Raw genomic sequence first — 12,522 nt, 5'->3', positions numbered from 1 at the left:
CTGCAAAATGCTGGTACACTCCAGCTGTTAAGGGCCACACCTTCACCAGATGCATGATTTAGACGATGTGGGTATGGTGTAGTTCCAGCCTCACCACTACCTCAGATGCGGATGGCGGTCACTGGCAGAGTGACAGCCCCAAGGCTCAGCTTCCACTGTCTCCTGTAACAGAAACACAGGAACTGTGCAATGGAAGCTATAAGCACATCAAAAGGCTCTGTTAACTATGATCTCAACAAACTAGTATCTCCTCCAAACGTACACCAAATATTCTTCCACAACTTTGCTTCTATGGATCAGATACTCTAGTTTGTTTTGAACATGATATGTTCCTTTGTATTCAGATCAGGTCTCCGTACAATGATGTAGCACTTGGGAATAAAGATGCAGCCCAACAACCCAGCACTGGAGGCCAAGATCGAGAAGACCTGCACGGCCACCATGTATTTCCCCTTGGTGCTCAGGTAGGAGGGCACAAAGGACAGCCAAACACTGCAGAAGACCAGCATGCTGAAGGTGATCAGCTTGGCTTCATTGAAGGCCCCAGGCAGCTTCCTGGCTAGGAAAGCCACCGTGAAGCAGATGGCAGCCAGGAAGCCCATGTAGCCAAGGGCAGTATAAAAGAAGATGACAGATCCCTCATTGCATTGCAGGATGATCTGTCCAGGCTGAGAGCGCATGTCAGAGTCAGGGAAGGGTGGAGAGATCCCCAGCCAGATGGTGCAGATGACAACTTGGACACTGGAACAAGAAGTTACTATGGAGTTTGCAAGACTCTTCCCCAGCCATCTCTTCACTTGGTTCCCTGGTTTTGTGGCCAGGAAAGCCAAGACCACTGTGATGGTTTTGGCCAACACCGAAGAAACGGCAACTGAGAAGATGATGCTGAAGGCCGTTTGTCGGAGAAGGCAAGTCACTTTCCTTGGCTGCCCCATGAACAGGAAGGAGGACAAGAAGGAAAGCATGATGAAGATGAGGAGAATGTAGGAGAGGTCCCGGTTGTTGGCCTTGATTATTGGAGTTTCTTGGTATGTAATGAAGATTCCTAATACGAAGCCCGTGGATAAGGACAAGAATAGAGCAAAGGAAATCAGGACAATCCCCAAAGGTTCTTCGTAGGTGAGGAAGGTTATCTCCTTGGGGACACATTGATCTCGGTCCTTGTTTGGATGCTGATCTTCTGGACACTTGATGCAATGGTCGGCATCTAGGGATGTCAGAGAATTCCACCACGGATCCCAGTGAGGCCGAATGTCAGTGCATTCGGCCCCCCAAAATCCATGGTGGAACAAAGCCCTCCACCCCCCTACCCCACGAAAGGCATGTGAAATGGAGCACTTACCTGGTGCCGTTCGTGCTGATTTGTGAATGGCGGCTACGTCTGCCGTTTGCATCCCCACAGAGGCCGTGATAGGCTACGTAAGTATTTACGTAGCCTATCACAGCAAAAAAACAGGAACGCGAATGGCGGCTGCCGTAACCACCACCATTTGCATCTGCAGGCTCTGCACGCCTGCGCATTCACCCAGCCAGTGGCTCCGTGGAGTTGCTGCAGAGCGGAGCTGGCTGGGTTAGGATTTCGGAAGGAGTTGTGGAGCACCTCCCCCCCACTGTGAATCACCGCTTCGAAAAGGTGAGTGACTTCCGTACATCCCTATCGGCTTCTGAGAAGACGGAGAGTGAGTTCAGCAGGATTCACATAAACTGTATTGCCAGAAAAAAATGTGCAGTTGGGCAGGGAGAGAGAGAAATGTTCCCTCACAGAGGACCTGTTTTGTGACCAGATGTTTCAGTCTATGGCCTCATCCCCAAGTGAGGACCTTAGTACAGCAGGGCCAGGAAAGCTGTCTCTGTGGGGCATTACAGAGTGGTTGTCAGTCAGAGAAGAACAGAGAAGAGTGAGCTAGATGGATTGATGGGCTGACTTGGAATAAACACAGCCTCCTACCTGGTTTAAATATGGAAAAGTGAGGGTATTTATCCCAAAATTGTTCAAGGTAAGGGAGTCTCTGTGAGGTTATCCTGGTTTTATCTTCATAAAGATAAAAGGAAACTTCCGTAAAGCTTTCTTATTTTTTAATCAAGTTTTACTAAAGAGGTTTAAAAAAACAGAAGACTGAATCAACTTTGGGCAGGGGAGTGCTCTGATCACCAGAAAGTGGGGGCTGAACCATTTTCATGTCCCCTTTTGTGCCAGGGACCCCCTGCTTGCCTGCCACAGGATTGCAGCATGGTGCAGACAATTCTCTGCATACAATGAAGAAAGACCCACCATGTCTGTACATACTGCCCTGTCCCAATCATGGAAAAAGCAGTGCGGTTCTTTGTAGTGGACATGATTTGTACCAGGAACAGTGTGCACTAAGCATTCCCCCTGCTTTGCATCCCAGAGATTCACTCCCATGGTCTTTTCTTTCCACTCACTTTATGGGATTAATGGTGGATATAAAAACAACAATAACCTAAAGTCAAGTAGGGGTCAGAGTTCAAAAATGTCTTTAGCATCTGTTCCAAAGATGAATGAATATTTAATGGGTTAATTAAAATGCTTTTGAGCCTGCACATCAGAACAATGATAACAAAGATGTACAGACCAGAAGAATAAAACATTTTAGAAGAAGTGCAGAAATAAGCCTGAACCTGCCTCGATAAGGCCTAACTCTAACAAAATATAAAACAAGAAGCCCTAACCCTAATAAAAAATAAACCTAGCATTCAGTCGAATGGAACAAGCCTTCATTAAAATCACGCTATGTACTGGAATGGCATCATGTGGTATTTTAGGCTGAGCAGTAGTGAATGGCCCATGAACATAAGGAATTCCCATGATGCTTTACACTAGGAGCCACAGTCGGTCATGAAGCCGTCTTCTCTTATATACTCATGGAATGTTTTGCTCAAGGGGTTTAAAGAAAAGAAGAGAGAACAAAAATAGGGCTGTGGAAACTATTTGGCATATTCAAATAGTTGTGCTATTATGCAAATGAACGCCCATCTGATCTTGCCTACCTTCCTGAATGGAGATGGTTCCTTCCGCACATGGAGCGCAAGCATAGCAGCATGGTGGCTCTCCTTCTTGGACCTCCTTGTAGTATCCACGGCAACAGCTCTCAGTGCATCTGGAATGAGGCATGGTCTAGCAACAAAGAGAAGGAGCATCCAGGAAAACAGTGTTATGAATATTTGAGTCTATGGAAATGAGTCCTACAATTTAGACAGGGCTCAACAGGGTTTCTAGTGCTTGTGACCCTAAGTGATTTAGAAGTGATCCCAGGTCCTTGTTTCAGGGAACCACTATTTATGCATCACAACATGGCACGGACATTTTTGGTCTGTTTGTTTCAAAATGTTTATGCCACCTATACTATACATGTACTCAAGCCAATATAAAAACTGACGGGGAAACGTATGACAATGAAATAAACTAAAAGACAATCCTAGAATATCAGAAATTTCAAGCAACAGCAGTAAAAGAACAAGCTTCAAAACATGTGCATGCAAACCAGTGAAGGATAGAGGGAGGAAGATGAGCTATTTGTGGGAGGACAGGCACCACCATTGAAAAGGTCTTTCCTCTTCTCTTTTTTGATCTTCAGTGGCAAGGCAGAAGGCAAAGGATCGGAGGCCTCATGGCACAGCTGGAGATGGAAAGGCATGTTAAAAAGCGGGGGGGTACCTGGTAGATTTAGAGACAGTGAGCGGGGTACATGATTGTTTTATATCCCCTAACCAAGTTCAGCACCTTTGATAACTCTTTTATAGTCCTGGATGGTTCTGACTCAAACCCAGAATGGATCCACAACCCCACTGAAATCAGAGCCACCAGCCTCCACTCTACCAAACCACAGAATACATCGAATTACATGAATAAAAGAATTGTGTAAAAAACAACAATTCAACACAAAAGGATGGCCACATGAAAATCCCTTTCAAATAATAAAAGGCCTCTTGAAACAGAAAGAACCTCCTGCTTGTGACTCATGGCAGACCAACATCTCCAGAGACATTGCCACACAACAAAATGCCTTCCTGCCAATTGGCACCAGCCAAATCACAGCTGGTCATGCCACTTGGAGGAGGCCTCCTCAGATGCTCTAAGACAACATATCCCAGGGTCATGCGCAAGATGCCATTTTTATGAGGGCTGTTAACCACTGCAGTCTGAACCCTGAATCCCCAGCATGTCTGGGTGCTTTGGTCCAAAGTGGTGCAGTTCTGAAGCAGGCAGGTCAGGATCAGGCCGAAGCACTCCAATATGGGTTGGATCACTCTGAAGAGCTTTGGGGTGCTTCAGCCCTATGTGGACAGCAACCCCACCCTGCTGTGTGAGCCCCTCACTCCTGACCTGGTCTCCAGGGGATCACATGCAGCCATCACTCTCTTGGAGGGAGTTGCATTTCTTTCAAAATGGTGATTCTTCTTCTTCCAGTAAGAAGAAATACCATTTTAAAAAATAAATAAAAGATGACTCCCTTGCAGAGGCCGATGGGTGCGAGCACTCCCGACAGAGCCAGGTCAGGAGTGGGGGTTCTGTGGGGTGGCAACAACAGAGTGTGTGGGGGGTCACTCTCAGTGGGGGTTTCACCATTCTGCTTTGGTCTCTATATGTTGCTTCAGATCTGGAGAAGTGGGTCAACCCGGTTTCAGGGAAGATTGAGGTGGGTTCAGGCCAATTTGAGTCCTCTAAATTGATGTCTGTATTAAGTTGGGTGGAGTGTGCACAGACCTAATTTTTGCTACCCTGACCCTGGGGGGCTTCAAATGTATCAGCACCTTAATCTGCATTCTGAAGCTGAGTGTGAGCCAAAGAAGCTCTTTTAAAGCAAGTGTGGGGCTGTCTCTCTGCCCTGCCCCAGTTATCAACTGAGGGGTCACCAGACCTCTCTCTACAGCCTTCAGAGGAAGCCCCACCTGGCACCTCCAAGCCTCCATTCTGACCTCTGTACTACTCAGATTTAGAGGAACTGCAGTCTTCCTGTGCTATTGCATCAAATTTTGCTCTATCCAAATAGGATGATGGCGTTTTGCAAATGGGTGGGGGCAGGAGGCCAGGGAAACATCAACCAAGGCAAGGAGTTTCCTGATGGTTGGTGGAGGTGAGAGTCCTGGGACATCAGTGCATTGAGCTGGAATGGAAGTAGAGTAAAAGCTTTGTCCTCTGTGATGGATTAGTCCTTCTTTGGCTAGCTTCCGATCTGGGAGATATTTTGCTCTTTCAGATTGCAGGGATGCTAAATTGTCCCCGAGGGGTCTTATCAGCAAGATGGGTTATTACCACCCATAGGGATGTACGAACATTCCGCCACGGATCTCGGGGAGGCTGAATGCCAGCGCATTCGGCCCCCCGAAATTGGTGGGGGAACGGCCCACCCCCCCCCGCCATGCCCCTGGGACGGGACTTACCTGGGGTGGATCTTCCTGGCGGCGGCAGCTCCAGCAGCGGTTCAGCATTGGTGGCGGCGGCCGCCGGTCTTCCGACTGCCTGCCGCCGCCGCCATTTCCAGGTTTTAAAAAAAACAAAAGCAAAAAAAAGTGATAGGCTATGTAAAGATTTACTTAGCCTATCACAGCTAAATTTTTAAAAAACACCATGATAGGCTATGTAAATGTTTACGTAGCCTATCACGGCTGATTAAAAACAACAACAACAACGCACGTATGCAAATGGCGGCGCCAATGGGCGCCGCCATTTGCGTTCCTTATATTGGCACATCTTAGTCTACGTAAACATTTACGTAGACTAAGACGTGACAAAATATGGAATGCAAATAGCGGCGCCGATGGGTGCCGCCATTTGCGTACGCGCATTTTCTTTGTTTTTTTTTAATTGGTCGTGATAGGCTACGTAAACATTTACGTAGCCTATCATGGCTGACTGCAGGGATGCAAACGGCAGCGGCTACGGCCGCCGCCATTTGCGTCCCTGCTAGCCAGTGGCCGGATGTCCGGCTGCTGGTGGAGCTGGCCGGTGGCTCCACAGAATCGCTGCGGAGCACAGCCGGCCGGCCAGGATTCGGGGGGGGGGGGAGGAATGGAGTGCCTCCCCCCCTGGCGAGGATTCCAGGGGGAGGGACAGAACACCTCCCCCCACACCATCAGAATAATCCCCGAAAGGTAAGTGATTTTCGTACATCCCTAATCACCCAGCCTTCCTACAACTGCATGAGATGTGTGTGAAGGGGTGGGCATTATTGTGCTCCAACCCTTTGTTTTTCCTGGAAAACTCAGGGTTGTCAATGTGGCAACCTGCAGAGGAGAACCCTGAACCACAATGCTTTCACGTTATAAAGTATTGCTCCACAGAACATATGGGGAGGATGGGCATCTCCACCCAAATCTCACCTTGGCTCTGGCTCTAAAGTGTACTGCCCCAACTGGGCATTGTGTTAGTTCTTATAATCTCCCCCTTGTCACTGCACTTAGAATCTGTACCACCTCTTTTAACTCAATCCAATTCTACCCATAGTGGGGCCATAATTCAGCAGTAGAGGCTGATGTACATGCACAAGGTCCCAGGTTCAATCCCTGGCATCTCCTGGTAGGGCTTGAATACCTCCTGCTTGAAACCCTGGAGAGCTGATACCAGTCAGTGTCAACAATACTCAGTTAGATGAGCCCATATTTTTGGAAGCAGCTACCTACGTTGACCTTGAACTCAATATGAATTAGGGTACCTAATAACTGACTGGATAGACATGTGGCCTAACACATGTTAAGAAGATGGGGGCGGGGGGGACACAACAAAGGGAGATATTAGTACTGCTTAACAGATGTCACAAGCCAATAATTGGACACAAATCCTTTCCCCTACCTGATTAAAATATCTGGGCCAAACAATGGCTTCCTGGTTAATGGTGAGTTTCATCTCTCGAGATGCCTGTCTCTTCACACTCCCAACATTCACTCCAGCACGAGACTCATTAGGAAACATCACCCAATTCATGATATCAAAGTCAGCTGCCAGTTCCCCAGTCTTATCCAGATACAATCTGCTCATGGAGGTATTAGAAAACTGGATTTCTCTCAAGAAAGTGTGAAGCTAGAATGACAGAGAAAATGGCCTGGATTTAGAAATCATGAAAATGTAGTCCATAACTTAGGCCTCATCACTTTGAGCTGTGATCTTCCATGATCAGTGCACATCCCATCTGGGCTCAGAGTGCCATTCTTTGGCTGTTCACAATTACAACCAGAGTTGTCAGAATAATCCGCAATAAATTCAAAAGGGTTCATATTTAAGAGATGGCTTTTCACACAGATCAGGAAACTTACAGAACATTTGTTTTTTACATTGGGCGGAGAGGAGGTGCAAGTGCACATTAGGGATGTATGAAAGGTACTTACCTTTCCAGGGATTATGCTGATGCTGGGGGGGAGGTGTTCCGTCCCTCTCTCCAGAATCCTGACTGGGGAGGGAGGCACTCCGTTCTTCCCCCCCAGAATCCTGGCCGGCCGGCTCCACTCTGCAGGGATTCTGCAGAGCCGCCGGCCGGCTCCGCTGGCAGCCGGATATCCGGCCGCTGGCTAGCAGGGACGCAAATGGCAGCGTAGATGCTACGCTATTTGCGTTCCCCTTATTTTCGCCGTCTTAGTCTACGTAAATGTCTCTTACGCGTGTTTGTTATTTTAAAAAAATCAGCCGTGATAGGCTACGTAAACATTTACCTAGCCTATCACTGTTTTTGTTTTTGTTTTTGTTTTACCTGGAAATGGTGGCGGCAGCAGCTGGTTGGAAGACCGGCCGCCGCCGCTGCCGCCACCGAAACGCCGCTGGAGCAGCCACCGCCGCCAGGAAGATCCGCCTAAGGTAAGTCCCATCCCGGGTGGGGGGCCGTTCTGCCACCGATTTCGGGGGACCGAATGTGCTGGCATTCGGCCTCCCTGAATCCGTTGTGGAATTCTCTGAAATCCCTAGCTGTGAACAGAGTTCCAATCACAGTTTGGATGCGATTTTGGACCTTCTGAAGCAGCTCTGCTTTGCTTCAGGCTGATTCATCCACTTCTCTTCAGATCCCAATCCAAAGTGAGATTTGGATATCCGAATCATTCTGATATGACATTTTCTCATTGACTGGCATTGAAAAATAGAAATGGCTGTCAGGTTTCATCTGAGAGGTGGGGTACAGATGAAAACCTCCTGCCCACACAGCTGCTGGCTTCCACCTGACAAATTCCAGACAGTCTGGCAAAGGAGTCGTTGCTCTAGGCACTGCTAAAATGTGCTTTTCTCAGAAATACAAACCAAACTCAGAAGGGATAATAATCCAAAAAGTTAGTTGTTGGAGTGGAGGAGGTCACTGTCCCTGATCTCTGCTGTAGGTTGCTGTGAAGTGCCTCCTCGGTCAGTGACCTCTGAGCACTGCAACTTGCCTCTCCATTCAGCTGCCCCACTACACCAGCACACACTATCTGGACCGGGGGAGATCCTGACTGCCTACCAGTGCTGTGAATCCCAGCCCCAGCTCATCCACCTCTGCCCTGCCAACAAGGCCCCAAAGATGCCTCATATTGGGCTTGCTTTGCAACACAGTGCAGTTTTGAATTATTCCAGTAATAGATGTTAATGGTTGTAGCGCTTTACACTTTTTTTAGAAATGTGGCCTGTATAATGCTTTGGCACAGGCTGTTTACTTGTGAACAACACAAACAAAAAAACACAGAGGGGGAGATCAAAGAAAAGCAAATGCTGGACTGCCTACAATCAAGGAGGGAGGATAACAGAAGATAACAGGATTTTTAACTGTTGTTGTTTTTGTTATTGTTTAAGGGAAATGTGATCAAAAATGGGAAAAGAAGAAAGGAATAAAGGAATGGAGGAGTGTGGGGGTGGATGGAGGAGAGCCAAGAAAAAGGACAGGAGAGTAGTGTGTGTGTGTGTGTGTGTAAAAAATGTAGACAGAATGAAAGTAAGGGCAAACAAATGGTTGAGAATTGAGAAGGGTGGGGTGGAAGTTAAAGAAAGAGGTAGGGGAAGAAAAAGGACAGTTATTTTTATTGTGTTTTTTCCTTTTTAAAATAAACAATCAAGAAAAGAATGAAGCTCCCCCCTATTAGAGAAGGGGGAGAGGAAAGACAAAGAACCAGGCCCAAAAAGAGGGAAACTGAAACTCCATATTTTTCAAGTGTTTGTTGTTGTTTTTTTAAATCGAGGATCTACAATTGAAAGAAAGAAAAAACTGAAAAAGAATAGTTGGATTGGGAAGGAAGAAGAAAGTACAAGAACCGACACACCATATGGATTTAGCCAAATGTCCCAAACAACACGTCGTAAACCCAAACCACCACCTAATCAGTGCTCTCTCTCTCTCTCTCTCTCTCTCTCACACACACACACACACACACACTGAAATAAAATGAAATGAAATGAAAGCAAGTTGATCTCTCCAATGTATCCACTCCAATACTGCCCCCCTCCTCCACCACTGTCATTGATTGGAGACTGCTCGGTTACACTCTGCCCTCATTTGGCAATTAGAGTTGCCATTCACCAAGGCTCACCATTTCCCCCTCCTGCCTCCCCCTCTTTTCCCTCTCCCATATCTTTTGCAAGTTACTAGATTTTGGAGACAGGCTGTCTCCACTTGAGAATGCATAAGAATGCCTCCGGAGATCCAAGTGGGACAGAGGAGCCTTGGCGATGAGCTGCTTTGCTTCGGGCTGCCTTGGCGCTCTTCCGACCCACTTCGGATCATGGCGAGGCACCTCCAAAGCAGCCCACTTTGCTTGATTATTCGGGACTCAGTCCGAAGATGTGCACAGCCTTCTCCAAAACCATAGAGTCCAGACAATGTTTCAAAACAAATGGTCACACTACGGTTCCCTTAGGAGCAGCAGGCATTACCCCTCACATCAGGATGCATTAACCATTCTGGATTGATTGACTCACTGTCCCTAATCTCTGCTGTAGGTTTCTTTGAAGTGCCACCTCATCGACCTCTGCTCTGCCCCTGCCAACACGACCCTGAAGATGCCTCATATTGGGCTTGCTTGCTTTGCAACACAGTGCAGTTTTGAGTTATTCAAGTAATAGATGTTAATGTTTGTAGTGCTTTGCACCCCTTCTTTTTGAAATGTGGACTGCATAGTGCCTTACACACACTGTTTGCTTGTGAACAACACAAATCCAAAAATGAACACACAGAGAGACAGACAGACAAACAGACAGACAGAGACAGAAGGCAGAAGGGAGCCAAGAACAAGGACAGGAGGTGTGTGTGTGTGTGTGTGTGTGTGTAAAATCTAGACAGAATGAAAGTAAGGGCAATCAAATGGTTGAAAATTCAGAAGGGTGGGGTGGAAGCGAAGGAAAGAGGGAAGGGAAGGCAAAGGAAAGTAGTTTTCATTGTATTTTTCCTTTTTAAATAAAGAGTCAAGAAAAGAATGAAGTGTAAAACCTATTAGAGAAGGGGGAGGGGAGAGACAAAGAACCAGGCACAGAAAGAGGGAAACTGAAACTCCGTACTTTTCAAGGGTTTGGTTTTTAAATCAAGGATCTACAACTGAAAGAAAGAAAGAAAAAACGAAAAAGAATAGTTGGATTGGGAAGGCAGAAGAAAGTACAAGCACACACACACCATATAGATATAGACAGATCTCCCTAACAACACGTCATAATCCCAAAACACCACCTAATCATCTCTCTCTCTCTCTCTCTCTCTCCCTCTCTCTCTGACACACACACACACACACACACACACTGAAATGAAATGAAATGAAAGCAGGCTGATCTCTCCAATTTATCCACTCCAATATCCCCCCCCCACTCCATGACTGTCACTGATTGGAGACTACTGGGTTACACTCAGCCCACATTTGGCAACTAGAGCTGCCATTTGCCAAGGCTCACTATCCCCTCCTGCCTCCCCCTCCTCTCCCCCTCCCATATCTCTTGCAAGTTGCTACATTTTGGAGACAGACTGTCTGTGCTTCAGAAGGCATCAGAACTCCTGTGAAGATCCGAGTGGGACCCAGGAGCCTTGGCTCCAACAGCCCCGCCGCGCCATGTCTCCCAGCTTGCCTCGCAAGGTCAGCCAAGTGAGCTGCCCCCCCCAAAAAAAGGGCCTAACTGCTGGAGTCCTCAGCACACATGGGCCCAGCATGCAAGCCATCGTCTCTTCGCAAAGAGGAGATGGCTAGAGAGGCTGGGGGACTGAGGAGCCTTGGTGACGAGCTGCTTCGCTTCCGGGCACCTTGGTGCTGTTCCGATCGACTTCGGATCACAGCGAGGCACCTCTGAAGCAGCCCACTTTTCTTCATTATTCGGGATTCTGTCCAAAGATTTGTACAGCCTTATCCAAAATCATCGAATCCGGACAATGTTTCGAAACAAATGGTCACGTGACTGCTCCCTTAGGAACACCAGGCACTACCCCCTCACATCAGGATGCATTACCCACTCGGGATGGATGGACTTACCTTTGTCCAAGGCATAGTGGAGCTCCAGGAGCCCCCCCCCCCGAGCCTCCCAACGTGCCTTGCAAGGTCAGCCAAGCGAGCTGCCCCCCCAAAAAAAGCTCTTGACTGCTGGAGTCCTCAGCACACGTGGCCCAAGCACGCAAGCCATCGCCTCCTCTCAAGGAGGAGATGATTAGACAGGCTGGGGTGCTCAGGCCTCATCCAGACCATGCCAGCTGTTAAGGGCTTCCTCGACAGCCAACAGGGCAAGACGAGGCCTCAGTGCTGAATATGCCCCAGCCACACTTGCCATCTCCTCCTAGCAAGGAGGAGATAGTGAGAGTGGTTGGGGTGCGTGTGGTGAGAACTAGGGGCTGTTCACAGCTGCTCAGTGGCCAGCTCTGTCAGCACCACATGGGTCATCGAGCAGGGTCAAGGGGGCTGGGGGGGGGGGCTCTGCTGGCCTCCCGGATGAAGGTGGTGCTTGTGACATCCCCATTTACTATAGGCTGCACCCACCCGGTCATACCCCATCCTCCACAGCTAGCTTTTATTAGGAGGATGTGATCGGGCACATTACTGCAAACTCCCTGTGCACTTCATATGACCTCGATAACACAAATGGATCCCAATGGGTCTTCTACAACAAAAACATTAAGTTCACTGCAAAGTCAAGAGATTGTATCCTTACGGTGCTTCACAAAACAACAAGAACTGTTTCTCGATGGGTCTGGGGCTTCATTTGTAAGGGATCTTTGGAGGAGGGAAGCTACTTGAGCATGTGATGGTGGCAGAAAACAGGGTCTACTGGCCTCCTGCACTGCTATGCAGGTGGAACAGTTATCTGCTCTAACCCATGTTTGGTTATCTTCATCATGAGTCTTTATGGTGGTGTTGCCAAAGGAAAAGGGAATACCTGCCAGGGCTGCAGCCTTTGACGTTCCCACCTTTCTCCTTCACCCACCATCAACATGTGCTTTGGCCGGGATGAATATGCAGCATGTAAGGCATGGGCCACAGCTTGGATGCTGCTATAAGTAACGTAGCTGTCCTGAGACAGGGCTCTCTCAATCTTCTCCTGGGGCAGTGTCACCTGTTTCTCTTTCTCTCTGCAACCTGTCCAAATTT

The 12,522-nt window shown here is 48.0% G+C and overlaps 1 protein-coding gene across 1 annotated transcript; it reads right to left on the bottom strand.

Moving 5' to 3' along the window:
- Positions 1-305: 305 nt before the first annotated feature.
- Positions 306-8,507, bottom strand: LOC146356405 (vomeronasal type-2 receptor 26-like). Its single transcript, XM_084830094.1, has 3 exons — positions 8,439-8,507; positions 3,010-3,136; positions 306-1,207 (listed from the first exon to the last, which is right to left on the bottom strand). Exons 1-3 carry the CDS (start codon positions 8,505-8,507, stop codon positions 306-308), a joined length of 1,098 nt encoding a protein of 365 aa, XP_084686220.1.
- Between the last annotated feature and the right edge of the window lie 4,015 nt (positions 8,508-12,522).

Source organism: Heloderma suspectum, chromosome 2 (assembly GCF_057233095.1).
Source record: "Heloderma suspectum isolate Gila_16-S chromosome 2, 16-S_ref, whole genome shotgun sequence".
In the NCBI taxonomy this organism is placed as follows: Eukaryota; Metazoa; Chordata; class Lepidosauria; order Squamata; family Helodermatidae; genus Heloderma; species Heloderma suspectum.
Note: the sequence above shows the minus strand (reverse complement) of the source record. Positions and strands in the feature narration are given on the sequence as shown.